Source organism: Daktulosphaira vitifoliae, unplaced genomic scaffold, assembly GCF_025091365.1.
Source record: "Daktulosphaira vitifoliae isolate Bord-2020 unplaced genomic scaffold, ASM2509136v1 Scaffold_3, whole genome shotgun sequence".
Lineage (NCBI taxonomy): Eukaryota > Metazoa > Arthropoda > Insecta > Hemiptera > Phylloxeridae > Daktulosphaira > Daktulosphaira vitifoliae.
Window position 1 is genome coordinate 36,332,849 of NW_026099574.1, and position 14,683 is coordinate 36,347,531.

The 14,683-nt window shown below is 25.6% G+C and overlaps 1 protein-coding gene across 1 annotated transcript in view; it reads right to left on the reverse strand.

The window, feature by feature from the left end:
• LOC126900270 (putative sodium-dependent multivitamin transporter) overlaps nt 1–14,669 on the reverse strand; it is a 16,068-nt gene extending 1,399 nt beyond the window's left edge. Inside the window, exons 1-10 of the mRNA XM_050675865.1 lie at nt 13,801–14,669; nt 12,891–13,018; nt 12,601–12,822; nt 4,034–4,258; nt 3,844–3,959; nt 1,787–2,026; nt 1,533–1,707; nt 1,229–1,441; nt 987–1,147; nt 725–932 (exon numbers count right to left, since the gene is read on the reverse strand). Coding sequence (XP_050531822.1) covers nt 725–932; nt 987–1,147; nt 1,229–1,441; nt 1,533–1,707; nt 1,787–2,026; nt 3,844–3,959; nt 4,034–4,258; nt 12,601–12,822; nt 12,891–12,998 — 1,668 coding nt within the window. The 5' untranslated portion in view covers nt 12,999–13,018; nt 13,801–14,669. The remainder of the gene's footprint in view (nt 1–724; nt 933–986; nt 1,148–1,228; nt 1,442–1,532; nt 1,708–1,786; nt 2,027–3,843; nt 3,960–4,033; nt 4,259–12,600; nt 12,823–12,890; nt 13,019–13,800) is intronic.
• Nucleotides 14,670–14,683: the final 14 nt, after the last annotated feature.

The window sequence follows — 14,683 nt, forward strand, 5'->3', positions numbered from 1 at the left end:
ATAAAAATCCAATTAGCTACCTGTATTTACAATCCCATGTGTATTATACATGTATATTAACTCAAAATTTTGAAACTTTAAATGTTTATATCTAATAAGCTAATAAAGTTATATTAAAAATTCAAATGCCATTTACTATTAAATTAAAAACTCAAACATTTGATTAAATTAAAAATATGTATTACCATTTAAAAAAACAAAGTTGACCCCCCTCCAAGGCATAAGAGATGAACTTAAGAAGTATTACATAGTTAAAAATTCAAGAATAATGTGTAACTAAAGATAATAATAAAAAAAAATGTTTAAATTATTATTATTCTGCAAGTAATTGAGTGGGTTATGATAAAAAAATCACCCTGTATATCAGGTTTTTTTACTCGATTCGATATTACAAAAAAAAATCTGATTAAATAAACACACTATATATTTTTTAAGGACATAAAACTATAATAATTTTATAAATATCGAAAAAAATTGTTATTGATCCAACCCAAATAATAGGATTTATTTTAATATACTATTATAGATAATGCCTTTAAAATATGAAAATATTGTTCTACAAGTTGAAAGTTAATTTGAAAATTATTTAATTCCACTTTTATTTAATGAAAGTTTCAAACCTACTCACAATATTAAATTAATAAAAGTAAATTATTGCTAATCAACGAATTTATTAAATCAATTTTCTGACAAAAAAAGTTTTTAATTTCAACAATTTCCTTACCATACTAGTAGAATATCGTTTATTAAAATTCCTTGTTTTTTTTAATCTATTTGCTATAAATGGCGTGAATAGTTCTGGATCAACCACTCGGTTCGAATCATAAAACATTGCGCTTACTATTAATCCTACTATGAAAGTGACAGCAAATCCCAAAACAACATAGTACATGTAACTTATACGATATATATAAAAATAACTGTCTTCTGATCTAAAATTGAGAACAAATTTTATTGATGTATTTTATTTGCTAGACATACATTACTTATTATTAGATAAAGTTGAATTTAATAGTGTAATGACAGTTTCATTCAATACCGTACATCCACTTATAGTTCTATGTAAGGATTTGATAGCAGGTTTTGGTCCACCAAAGCAAAGAATAGAAGAAAATATGAGGCCCAAAGTGAGCCCAGTTAATGAACCCTAAAGTTAAGAATTTTATGACTAACATTTCTGATCTAACTACGTATATATTTAATCAACTTAAAATTGTATAACACTAACTTTTTCATTTGCATATGGTATTAACATTCCAAGCGTAAAAATAGCTACAACTGGACCTCCAAACACACCCGTTAATGTTAAAGACATTTGTAAAAGAGATCCGAAATATTTTATGAAAAAACTCAGTAAAATAAATAAAATACCATAAGAGACAACCAATAATTTTAAGTAAAATACTTTTTGCTTGTCAGTTAACTCATCCTTAATAAATGGCTAGAAAACAATTAAACTAAAAGTATTAAATGCAAAAAGATCTTAAATTGTTAAAACAAAAAAAACAAAACGAAAAGAAAGTATTGTATACATTTATGTAATCTTCTAATGAAATAGCAGCCATTGAATTAATAACTGGTGATACAGAACTTAATCCTGACGACAGTACGCCAGCAACAAATAAGCCTGTCATTCCTGGAATGTTTCCCATTGTATCCATCACATACAATGATAGTAATTGATCATCTTTTATAATACGTCCAGACCTTTAATTAATTTGTTTCCAATTTACTTTGTGGATTTTTTAGTGTTAAATATGTACGATTACTTAAATAATTTAACTACTTGACTGGATCACAGTTATGATATTTTGAATAGATAGCCAAGCCAGTGAAACATTTTGAATATGATATTATTAATAAAATTGGTAAACTAAGCCAAACGCATTTGATTGCTGATGTTTTATCTTTCATGGTAAGATATTTTTGAACTTGAACTTGGGTAATACCATTCATAGAATAAATTAAAATTCCTCCTAATGTCAAATTTAACCATGTATGTCTTTCTGTTGGATCTATGTTAAAACTGTAATAAAAATTATTTGACTTATATAGTATATATTTTTATAAAAATATGTGGGAGGTATTCAAGGTTCTGAAATTACCATTATAATAATTATAACAATTTTTTTTTTATTAAACTCCGTATATTTTTTAAGCAGTGCATCTAAAAAAAAATTATTTTTTCATAAAAATGTAGTACAATATTTGGTAATGAAATTATGATCATAATACTTGATTAGTATTTTATTGATTTTGTATGATTGTTGGGATTATTGTTATTATTCATTTAACGCCAAAAAAACATTTGAAATTAGACACTATAACCTAAGTAAGCATAAAGGATAATGATATTTTACTTCGTAAATAATGAACTCTATGGTGACTCAAAAATTATCTTCCTCAAACTTTTTTTTTCCTTTATTAATACAGTAGAACTCCAATTATCCGAATTAATGGGGACCGGGACCCATTCACTGACTAATCAAAACAAACAATGACAGGTGACTGCAATGCGCCGGAACTGGAGTGGGAACTCTTACCACGTGTTGTGCCTACATTGACGCCGCGGACTTTGGACAAATTTTTTTCTGATTTTTTCTGAAAGTGATTCGGATAATCGGCGATTCGGATGGTCGGAGTTCGGATAATTGGAGTTCTACTGTATATACACAATCTGTTCCCTATAGGTACAATAAGAGTATTAGCTAAAATAATTATAACATTGAATACTTGATAAAAGAAGCCACCCATTTATGACACTTTTAACTCCTCAAACTTAAAATAAAATTTTATGGTGTGACACTAACCGAGTATACAATATTTCGGCTTTAAAACTTCTTTAATTAAATATATTCTAATAAATTACAAAAAAAAAAAAAAAAATCACACAATTTTTAACCAAATTATATAATAGTAAATATTATTTTTTTTATGTCAAAATTTTATATAAGTTATACTTCTTTAACTAGATACGTAAGTTGTTAAAGAGCAATTTATACTTATATATTATTCGTTACATGGGTGATCCTACAATAATTGTTTGATTATTTATAACAATGCGGACAATAGCCAAAAAAATACAATATGTATTTGACAGCATATTGATCAACTTAAAATTACCATATAAACTTAAAAATAAGAACATAATTAAACAAAAGTAAACTTAGTAAGGAAAAAAAAANAAATTTTGATCACACATAAAGTAAACTAAGTAAGGAAAAAAAAATAAAAATAAACACAAAAAATATATTAATTAAGACAAGTACAAAATATAAACATGATCAAAATTTATATCTTAAATAGAATAGCTAAATGACTAAATTAAAAATGACGAGAGTGCAAAAAATTAAGGTCATTATTTGCAGTGCGCATTAGACGTAGGAGAGCGGAATGAAGTATTTAATTAGAAGAGAAAAGAGGAATGAGAAAAGGGGCAATAATACGAGTTGAACGAGCAGGAACCCGAAAGTTTCAAAGTTCTTACTTTGAAAGGGGAATCAATTAAACTAACTGAGAGTTTAGAAAGAAAACGGATATAGGAATCATATCTTCTGTCAGATAAACAAGGAATTTGCAAGAAATTTTAAATAGGAGTTAAGTCATGAGGTGGATAGGTGATATTAAAGATAAAAGCAGCAAAGTACAAAAATGTACGCTGGACTCTTTCGAGCATCATAGAGTCTGTAGCTGTGTAAGGATCCCATAATACCGAACCATATTCGAGAATAGGGTAAAATAACGAACAAAAAAAACTTTTTCGAAGTTTTGAGAGATGAAATTATCAATAAATAAAATTAATTTATAATTATATTTAATAGACTTTTAATAATATACACATACTTATTTAGTTCAATACGGCCATCATGTTTAGCAATACTCCAAATTTCTGATAAGCCACCTGTTTCATACATAGCAACTCCAATTACTGCGAATATTGAGCCTAAAATAATGATCACCTGGAATTTATTTTAAACTTTATATCCATTAGGTTTTCAAGTTTTAAACTTAAACTGTTAAATTAAATAATTACTTGAAACATGCTTGTTACTATAATTGCCTTGATACCACCAATTGCCGAATAAACTATACAAACTACACCGACCAAAACAATAGAAAACTCAAGAGAAACCCCAATTATAGTTTCAAATGTGAGAGCTGGAGCATACAGCATTATAGCCATATATAAAACTGTTTTTATACTAAATGCTATGGAAACAGTAGTTCTAGTTAGTCTTCCAAACCGTTTCTCTAAATACTGTGGATATTAATATTATAATTAAAGTAATGAAATTACCTTGTTCAATCAACTATATATTTATTGACATGTTAAAATCTTTTTGAAATACTCTATCAAGATAATAAAATAGCTCATTAAAATAAAATGATTATTTATTTTATAAATACATCGAAATTTACATTTTATTTCTTAATAGAAATGTGAATAGAAAGTATTAAGCATTCATTTTTATTATAATTTATTGATATTATTAACATTTGTAATTTTTATTTGATTTTTTAAAATAATTTTTACTGCATTATAGTATTTTTTTTATTTATTCAAATAGTAAAAACCTAGAAATTTCAATTTGCCATTATTCTATTTTTGTATAGTAAACGAATTTAAATATATTTTAAGCTAATCAAATGTTAAAATTATTTTGCGGTAAATTATATTCTAACATTTATTTTATTTTATTTTATTTATTTATATTAACGGGTATAAAACCCTTTAGAAAAATACATCTTACAGTGCAAATATAACAATAGACAGTAGAAAAAATATTGTAATATGTACATGACAATTAATAACAATAACAAATAGCAAAAATTAATAGTAACAGTATTCAAATTATAATATTATATTATGCATATTAAATGGTATACCATTTAATAAAATCATTAAAAATGTAAAACAAACAAATAATTGATGTAGTTCTATGCATACACTTTGCTTAAAAAAATCACGTGACATTAAAAAAAATCTAAATTTTCGGCAATAAGATTGGCTAAAGATAAAGTCCTTGGAAAAAAAGATGCGGAACTATAATTGTTTTTATAAAATGGAACATAGAACAAATTAGATTTTCTTAAACTACAATTTGGTGTTATAAAACCAATCATAGATAACAGTTCAGGGAAATCAATAAATCCATTTAACAAGTCATATAAGAACATAACATCTGCAATATTTCTCCTTAATTCACAAGACGTGAATCCCAGTTGGAATATTTGCAAGTTATTAGATAAATTTAATTTATAACTCAATAACTTAAAAAATTTGAAATCAACATTCTCAATTGAATTCCTGTAAGAAAAATAACTCGGTGACCACATAACTGAACTAAATTCAAGATGAGATCTAACTAGTGAAAAATTAATTGTTTAAATGTATTAATATTTTTAAAATCTTGTGTGCCTATTTATGAAACCCAATATAGGAAAAGCATTTTTTATAATATTATCCATGTGTAATGAAAAAGACATTTTGGAATCAATAGTAATCTTTAACTGAAGTAACTTTCATAATGGTGTAATCATCAATTTTATAATTAAAAGTAATTGCATTATTTGAGCGATAAAAAGTTATAACACTGCGTTTACTTATATTAATAGGTAGACAATTAAGTTGACTCCAAGTAACAAATCTATCTAAATTTAACTTTAAGCTTGAGTACAATAACTAATATAGGATTTAATTCACTCTAAAAATTTATCATGAAAACCAAATAAAACTAATTTATTTAGGAGAAGTGTATGATTAACTTTATCAAAAGCCTTTTGAAAATCAGTATAAATTGAATCTATTTGAACGTGATCATTGAGAGCAGCAAGTATTTTAGACTGATAATGCAATACATTAGTAGAAACGGACATCTTGGGCCTAAACTCATGCTGGTTATTACAAATGTAAGGGGAGAAAACTTTGGATAATTTCTTAGTTATAATTGCTTTAAAATTTTTTGAAATAAAAGACATTTTGCAAATAGGCCTATAATTTAAAACATTATGCCTATCCCCTGATTTATGAATTGGTATAATAAAAGATTTTTTCCGAATATCAGGGAAATAGCCTGGACTTAAAGACTTATTAAAAATAAAATGCAAAGGTTTAACTAGTACTGAATTACATAATTTTAGAAACACTGATGGAACACCATCAGGTCCAGTACCTGCGTGAGTATCTAAACTATTTAATAAATCAAATATTTCATTCTGATCAATATTCCAAGAACTAAGATTAATATTAAAAATATTCATTGAAGCTACATTTAAAATTTGGGACTTTATGTTATGGTTCATCGAATCAGCAACATAAACACTTGAAAATTAATTAGCAAATAGTTGGACAGTTTCAGAAGTATTAGTAGATGAGAGGTTATCATATTTAACACAATCGGGTACAATACTATTCGATTTTCAAAAGGAATTAAAATATTTCCAAAAAGGTTTTATATTTGATTGAATACTATTAGCTTCGATGCGAAGCTGAGAAGGTATTGGTTTTACTAAGATGTGTTTTTTTTTTTTTTTTTTTTGTGTCTGTTACCACTTTTTCTCAGCTCTCACCGAACCGATTTCTTTCAATGATACGTCAAAAGATCACAAATTGTATCTAGTCGAAGACATTACCCTCAAAAATTGAAAAAAATTCCCTCGTTCCCCGTAAATGGGGGAAACCTCCAAAAAAATTACAAATTTAAAAATCGCTAATTTTCGAAATTTTTTCAATTTTTTTTAATTAAAAGTGCCATAACTTTTTCAAAAATAAACTTAGCAATATAATTCTTTTTTATATAGATGTGTAATATCATTACCTTTCATTTGGTATATTTTTTTCATAAATTTAACACTTAACCTACCCACAAGGGGGGATTTAAAATGACAACTTTTTCACAAAAAATTAACTTTTTCAACTTAACTTTTGAAAATGTTCCGGAAGGTCTGACACTTTTATATATATCTTAAATTAAAGCTAATGTAATATACTTTATAATGGTAAAAAAAAATTTCGGACTTTATTTTATCTTCATGGTGAAAACAGGCATTAAGTGCNCTTTATTTTATCTTCATGGTGAAAACAGACATTAAACTTAATAAAAAAAATACGATTTTTGTAAAAAAATTCTTTTTTATATTTTTAACTTTATAATGCTATAACTTTTTGAAAGATGTATGGATCAATATAATTCTTTTTTTTGTAGATGCATGATGTCTTAACCTATCATTTGGTATATATTTTTTTTATATCTAACCCTTTACNTTACCTATCATTTGGTATATTTTTTTTATAAATCTGACTTTTTACCTGCCTACAGGGGGGGATTCAAAATGACAACTTTTTCACAAAAAATTTACTTTTTCAACTTAAATTTTGAAACTGTTCCGGAAAGTCTGACACTTTTATTTATATCTAAAATTAAAGCTAATGTAATATACTTTATCATGGAAAAAAAAAATTTCGGACTTTATTTTATCTTCAAGGTGAAAATGGCTACCAAATGCTATTATTGTGTGAAAATTCTCAATTTTATTTTTTACATTTTTAACATTATAATGCTATAACTTATTGAAAAGTGTATTGATCAATATAATTTTTTTATGGGAAATACTATTTTCTAATAATCTCTTTTTTATTCGACATACTTTGTCTTAATCAGGATATTAATAAGGAACTAGCAGTTTATGAAGCTTTTGGAATAATCCACCAATTTTTTAAAATTAAACACTATCTAAAGATTTGCATCGAAGCGTTTTTTTTTGATAGTGATTTTAATCACTGTCAGATATCATTATACTTGATCCAACTATGCCACGTCACCACTGTGCCGCGACCCCCCTGTGCTGGGTTTTTAATATTAATAACATGTTGGGAATGACAAATTGAAATAAGAAAAAAATGTTAGAAAGAAAATAAGAAATATCCTTAAAATTACAATTATTAAAATTATATACCTGAGGTGACACAATGAAAACAGTTTCCGATGAATCGTTAAATATTATAATAATTTCTAAAGGAGGGTGATACTTATCAACATTTGGAACAAGGTATTCAAAGGAACGAGTAATAGAAGTAAGTTCTGCATCAGCACTAAGCCACATACAGTCAAGAGTACGACCAATACTATTTTGAATGCAGTTAACTTGTTTTAAGTTTAATAAATTTACATAAGAATTAAATAACATGCTTCCTGTGATGTGATCCTGAGTATTCGGATCAGTAGTCTAATCAAAACTATTTAAATTAAAATCACCAGAAATAATGAAATTATTAGAATACATTTCCATAGTTGCATATGGTGGAATATAGACACAGCCTAATTTTATATTGTTAAGATTAATTTTTAAAAATATTTGCTCAATTCCATCAACAATAGGGACATGTAACAATTCACAACATATTTTTTTTTTTTACAGCAATTAAAACCCCTCCATCACGCGATTTGCCATTAGACAGAGTACGATCAACTCTGTATAAATTATAATAAGTAAAACCAAGTTCCGCATCAAAAACATTGTTATTTAGCCACGTTTCGTTTAAGCAAATTATATCATAGTTTACATTTAATAAAGCATTACGTAAAAATGGAATCTTAGTTAAAAGACCACGGACATTTTGGTAAAAAACATTAATTATAAAAAATTTTGATCACACATATTAACTGAACGATTATTCTTAGAAATAATTACCGGCATCCCTCTCGCATACTTTATAACTAAATCAATTTCCCCATTATTTCTACGAATCTCCAAATCATTACGAAGTTTTTTCAAATGATTTCTTTGATGTAACGTACGATCTGAACTGATACGAATGACTGAAGGCGGTTACAATGATAATCATTTTTTTTTAGATTTTAAAATATCAAACAAATCAGCTGACGAATAAAATACTGCCTTAATAGGACGGATTTTATTATAATTACGATTACCTAATCGCATAACTTTTAATGGTTTAATGTTATTATTCCCACTAATAATGGAATCAATAGCATTACACACATAAATAGAATCGTGTGCTAATCTATCCACCGAGATATCTGAATTGGACTCTGGAATATTGTATAGTATTAAGTTGGAAACTCTTAGATTTCGCTCACTTATCTCGCCAATTATGAATTCCTCTGAATAAATCGACCCATTATTGGTATCTTTTTAATTTTTAAGATCGTTAACTTCCACTATTAATCGATTTATTAACAACTTTAAATCAGGGATCTCACGTAAACCATTGTTTCACGCTTCACAAAAAAATTTCAAACTGCGATTTTTTAAAGAAAGGCATTTGATTTCATTTACAGTTAATCCGACACATTTATATGAATAGATAAACTACAGCCATCGCATTTAATGGGAGAATCAAGTTCGGCAAAACCAATATTATATTTAAAGCAAGTATCACTATTAACCATCAATATATTAGTATTTAAGTTAGACTAGAATGAAAAGACAAAACTACTGCACATATCCACACCATACGACAGCACAATGATAACTGTGTTTTATTATAGCAGTTTTTATTTGATTTGTGTAGAGAAAACCTAATAAACTATAGTATAAATAATGATAAACTGACAATAATAGGATATCATTAAATGTTAAAAACTTTTTGGTCATGTTATTGATTAAATTAACTTTTGCTGTTATTTTCTTTTTTTCTCTGCAAAAGTTTAGTATTATTTTCATAAATTTCAAAGAACCCAAAGCTATTACAAATTATCTCTGTTTGCAATACAGTTCTAGTTTGCCATTCGTCCAACGTATTATTTTATTTTATTATTTTTTATACAGGTATTTTAGTATCTGATTCATATAAACAGCAAACAGACATTGGCTGGTTATTTTTCAATAACGAAGGACCATTTATCAACTAGCACCCATCAAAGGAATTTTTTTTTCCTTTTAAAGTGTTTAATGGAGACGACTTTTCGTCTTAATCAAAATTTTTACAAGCGTAACTTAACATTTAATACATAGTGTTAAAGTAAGATAAGGTATAATAAACAGTGTCTGCTAGTGAAGTGTCTCTGAACAAATATAAAAAAGTAAAATTTACATAATAGACTAATATTTACTAAAAGGCTTATCGTTAAGTATTTACATCTACCAATGTTTCGCTTTGTTATTAATTAAGGTCGAATTGAATGTATTTCAATATATAAACCTCTATAGTTATTTTAGCTATTTTTTGTGTAACATTATCTAATACTAATAATATATTGCTGAGTGAAGGATTGTTTTACAATACTCTTGTTTTTGTGCTATTACTACCACTGTCTTTCTTGATTGTTTGAGCAAATGTAATGCCATTTTTCACGTGCGTAAGTTTATTCGACTGCACACGTTAAACAACAGATATTTTTAATGGGTTAGCTTTTAATTGTGCCACCTATAAGGTGAACAGCATTTCCAGTAAGCTGTATGATTTTCATCACACTTCGTTTTATTATTTTTAGACTGAGAACAACCTATAGATTTAATAGCTAGAATCATAGTATTTTTTTAATTTAACCATTATTTTTCTTAGAAGAATGAAACATTGGTCAGATTAACAAATGTTTTGTTAAATCAACAAAATTACTGGTTCAGCTAATAAAAAAAACACTATTTATTTAACAAAAACATTATTGGACTTACATTGATAAAAAAATGTGTTGATTTTACTATAGACTTTTTTCAGAGTAGCTAAGGTTTTTAAGGTTTAGTTGCTCATTGTCTTTTGGTTCTTCTACCGTCTAATTGATCATTAATTTTTTATCATACTTACATATATGTATTCTTTACAAACATACATACTGTAAACGATTGTTCAGAAATTTTCGAGATTTTTCTCGCAATTTCTTTCGTAATTTTGATAGTTATTTTAGTCACACTCGAAATTTCTTTTGAAGTTCCTTGTCACATTTTTTAAATATCTGTTTTTGTAATTTTGTATTACTATCTTGAAGTTTACTTATTTTTTAATATTTCATTGTATCTTGCATTTGTTTTAAAATACATAAGCTGATTTTTACGTAAATATACAGCGGTTGCCATTTTGTCCATTGCAATATTCATGTTACTAAAATTTTATCTATTGCATGACAAACAAATGCATTTGTACTTAATATGTATTTTTTTAATTTAATGACAAACACTACACGTTATATGTGTATATCACGATAAAAACATGTTGCTTTTTTGGCTATCAAGTAGCAACAAGGGCAAACATTATGATGCAAGTATAATACTTTTTTTTATCTAAATTATTCTAATTAGGTAGGTAGGTAACGTATGATAGATACATAATTATTTAATATAATCAAATTAATTTAATTAATATGGCGATATTTAATATTGTCGTTATTAATAGTTTCGCTACCATTTTTGATATAACATAAACTTGTTTATGTAATAAAATGATTTAAATTTAAAGGAATAATTATTAGTTTAAAAAGTTTGGCACAAATTTATGAATTCATTTTTAAATTTTATGTATTAAAAGTAAAATGAACAGTTACAAGATTCGTGTTTTCACAATTTTTAGTAAATAACTAATTGAATAATAATTTTAGAAAAGTATACTTATTAAACATGTTATTTTCATTTCTGTATTAAATATATTTATAAATTGAAGATATTTTACTTTTATAAAAAAACATTTCATTAAACAAATAAAAAATAGTTTGAAAATGTATTTGATAGTTGTATAACTTTAAATATTCTTATCATGTATGCATTAGTTCACTATTTTGGGATTGAGCCTAAATGCCCGTCAACAGTATTCTAAGAGACCAACGGGAGATAGCTGACTAGGCCATATCTACCTTAGGTACTGAGGTTTCCTATTTAATTTATATAACACTCTTGATAAATAATGATATAAATGTTTATAAAGCAAAGAAATATTAAATAAGCAATAACACCTGCTGGATACCTAGAGATGATAATAATACAACAGGGGCTGACGATGATACACACACACACACACACACTATCTTGGTAATAACAAATATAAGTTAAAATATAAGACAACAAAATTAATGGTCGCGATGATGGTAAAAAGTTAACTACTGTTCGGGACACAATAAATCATTAAAAAAATATAAATTAGTAATGAAACATAAATAATCAATTTTAGCGAGAAAAATTTAATGCATTAATTTCATTTATTTACTATAGGAATTCATTCTAATAAAATAAAAATATTATATTCTCAGTATTAATTATATTCGCATCGTTGTTAAAAGCACAATGATTTTATTTTTTGAATTTTAACACATTGTTTGTCAGTATTGGTAGATAGGAACTCATAATCAATGTGATACACAAAAAAAAAAAACATAGAAAATTGTAACGTTGTAAAATTAAAAATAATCCATTAAAAACACAATTTAAATTTCATTAATGCTTAAAATTCTTTTGTTATTCGTTTTTTTCTACTTTTATGCTGTAATTGGCACTGCAAATATAATAAGTGTGCATACATTTTTAGTAAACATAGTTCAAATTTTTAATTATTTCTTTATGTTTATAAATATAGTCGATTTATTAATCCGAGGTATTAATGACAATAAATGAAAATACGTTTGATATATTCTTTTTTAAAATTAAACTTACTTCGTATACAGAGAGTTTCCCTAGTTTGAAAAATACAGGCAGAAAAACGTATGTTATTATTGGTGTCCCAATGATGTATCCTATATAGAGTATAACGAATTGAGTTCCATGACTATAAATTTCTGCACTTCCTCCGAATAGAGAAGAAGATGATGTATAAACGGTGAGTAAAGAAAATGCTACGGGTATGATACCTTGATTTTGGTTTCCCATCATATATTCCTAAAGAAAATACTCACAAAATAAAAACAAATTTACGATTCCTTAAAAATCGTTTAAATAAATATTACTTGAGTAGTTTTTTGTTTGCCACCCGTAAATCGAAAATACACGCCAATCGCTGATGATATACAAATAATTACACCAAGTACAACATAATCGACAATTCCAAAAGCCATGATAAATAAATCACGAAGATCTAAGATTGCAATTTTAGATATTATTAAAATATGTCAAAAATTAATATTTTAAGAAAAAAAATTAATTTATTAAAATAGAGTAATAATTCTAATATTCTAAAGTGAGTACATCTCCAAAGACCTTAGAATATCTTACTAGATTACTTTATAAGTGTTTACAACCGTAACTATTTTTTTAATAAATAAACTAGCGTCGTTATACAAGATAACATATCTAACTGTCTAAACTTCATTTATTAAGTAATAGCAAAAAACCAAACATAAAAATTATTTTCGTTATTCTCACATTATTATGAGATATGTGAACTTACTGAAATTATTCAAATATAGTTGTATATAAACATGCTTTATCAATTTTATAGGTTTTCTACAATGTAACTTATATTAAAATAAAAATACTGAAGTTTTTTGAGAAATATTATTGCTTCAAAAAATATAGTTATTTTTTTTAAATTTATATTGAAATGTATAAAAAATAAGAAATTTAACACTTAATTATATTTTATCCTTCTATACACTAATTAAGTCTATTCAATTATACTTTAGTTTTGAATGGCTTAATAAATATTTTATAGCATATTTTTTTTTTTTTTAATATATGAGGAAGTTAAATTCTCAGGGAATTAAAAAACTATTATTTAACGAAAAAATTAATTGAAGATGTAATTTGCAAATTAAACAAATAAGTAATAAAATATTTCAAATTTTATATAAATTACTTTTATTTACACGGTAAGCTTAAATTTTAACGTAAAAATGCACAAACAAATATGTTACTTACCTTTTATGAAAACATGTAGAAGTGGTTATTTGATTTACATTCAATTATTGGTATTTTAAAATTATTTTTATTTTTAATTCAAAACTGCAAGTTGATATTTTATGAAGTTTAATTTAATTAAAAACAAACTGACATTTTATCATATTTAAATAAAAAATACAACTGTAACCAATCTTAAACATAATGTTTATTGTTATTTTTTTATTCTTTGCTTAGTACCATTATGCTCGACTTATGTAGTGTCAATACATAGTATTTAGTAATGTAATATTTACATAATTGATTATTAACTCTGTAATGACTAATTTAACAAACATGCATAATATAATTATCTTTGAAAACATAACAAACGTATGGTAAATATTTCTTCATCAATAATAATTATATTCATATAAATTGAAAATGTACTATTTTACTGACTGTGGGTGTATATATATAAAAAAAAATTATTTATTACAATGCAAAAAACAAGTTTTAGTTATAGGTTTTTTATAATATTAATCTACGACAAAACAAATTATTTAGACTATTTTATCATATCTAGAGGGTCCGTGAGAACAATATACACAAATCTAATTAATAAAATAAATGAGTAGGTAGGTAAAACTTTTGAGCCAAAATATAATTTTTCTATACATTCATAAATGTCAAGAAAAAACGTAAAAGCTGTCTATTTTAAAAATTATTTCTTACTGGAAATACTGGCAACACTGGTCGCTAATGCGTTGAAGAAAACAGTAATGACAAATTATATTATTCTTTTTCAAGTCACCGGCAATTAAATGTCGAGCAACTAAAAATGCACATTTAATACTGCAACTCTACTAGGTTATATAAGATGTCCCATCCTGATTTACTAATTTTAACAGTAGTTTATATAGTA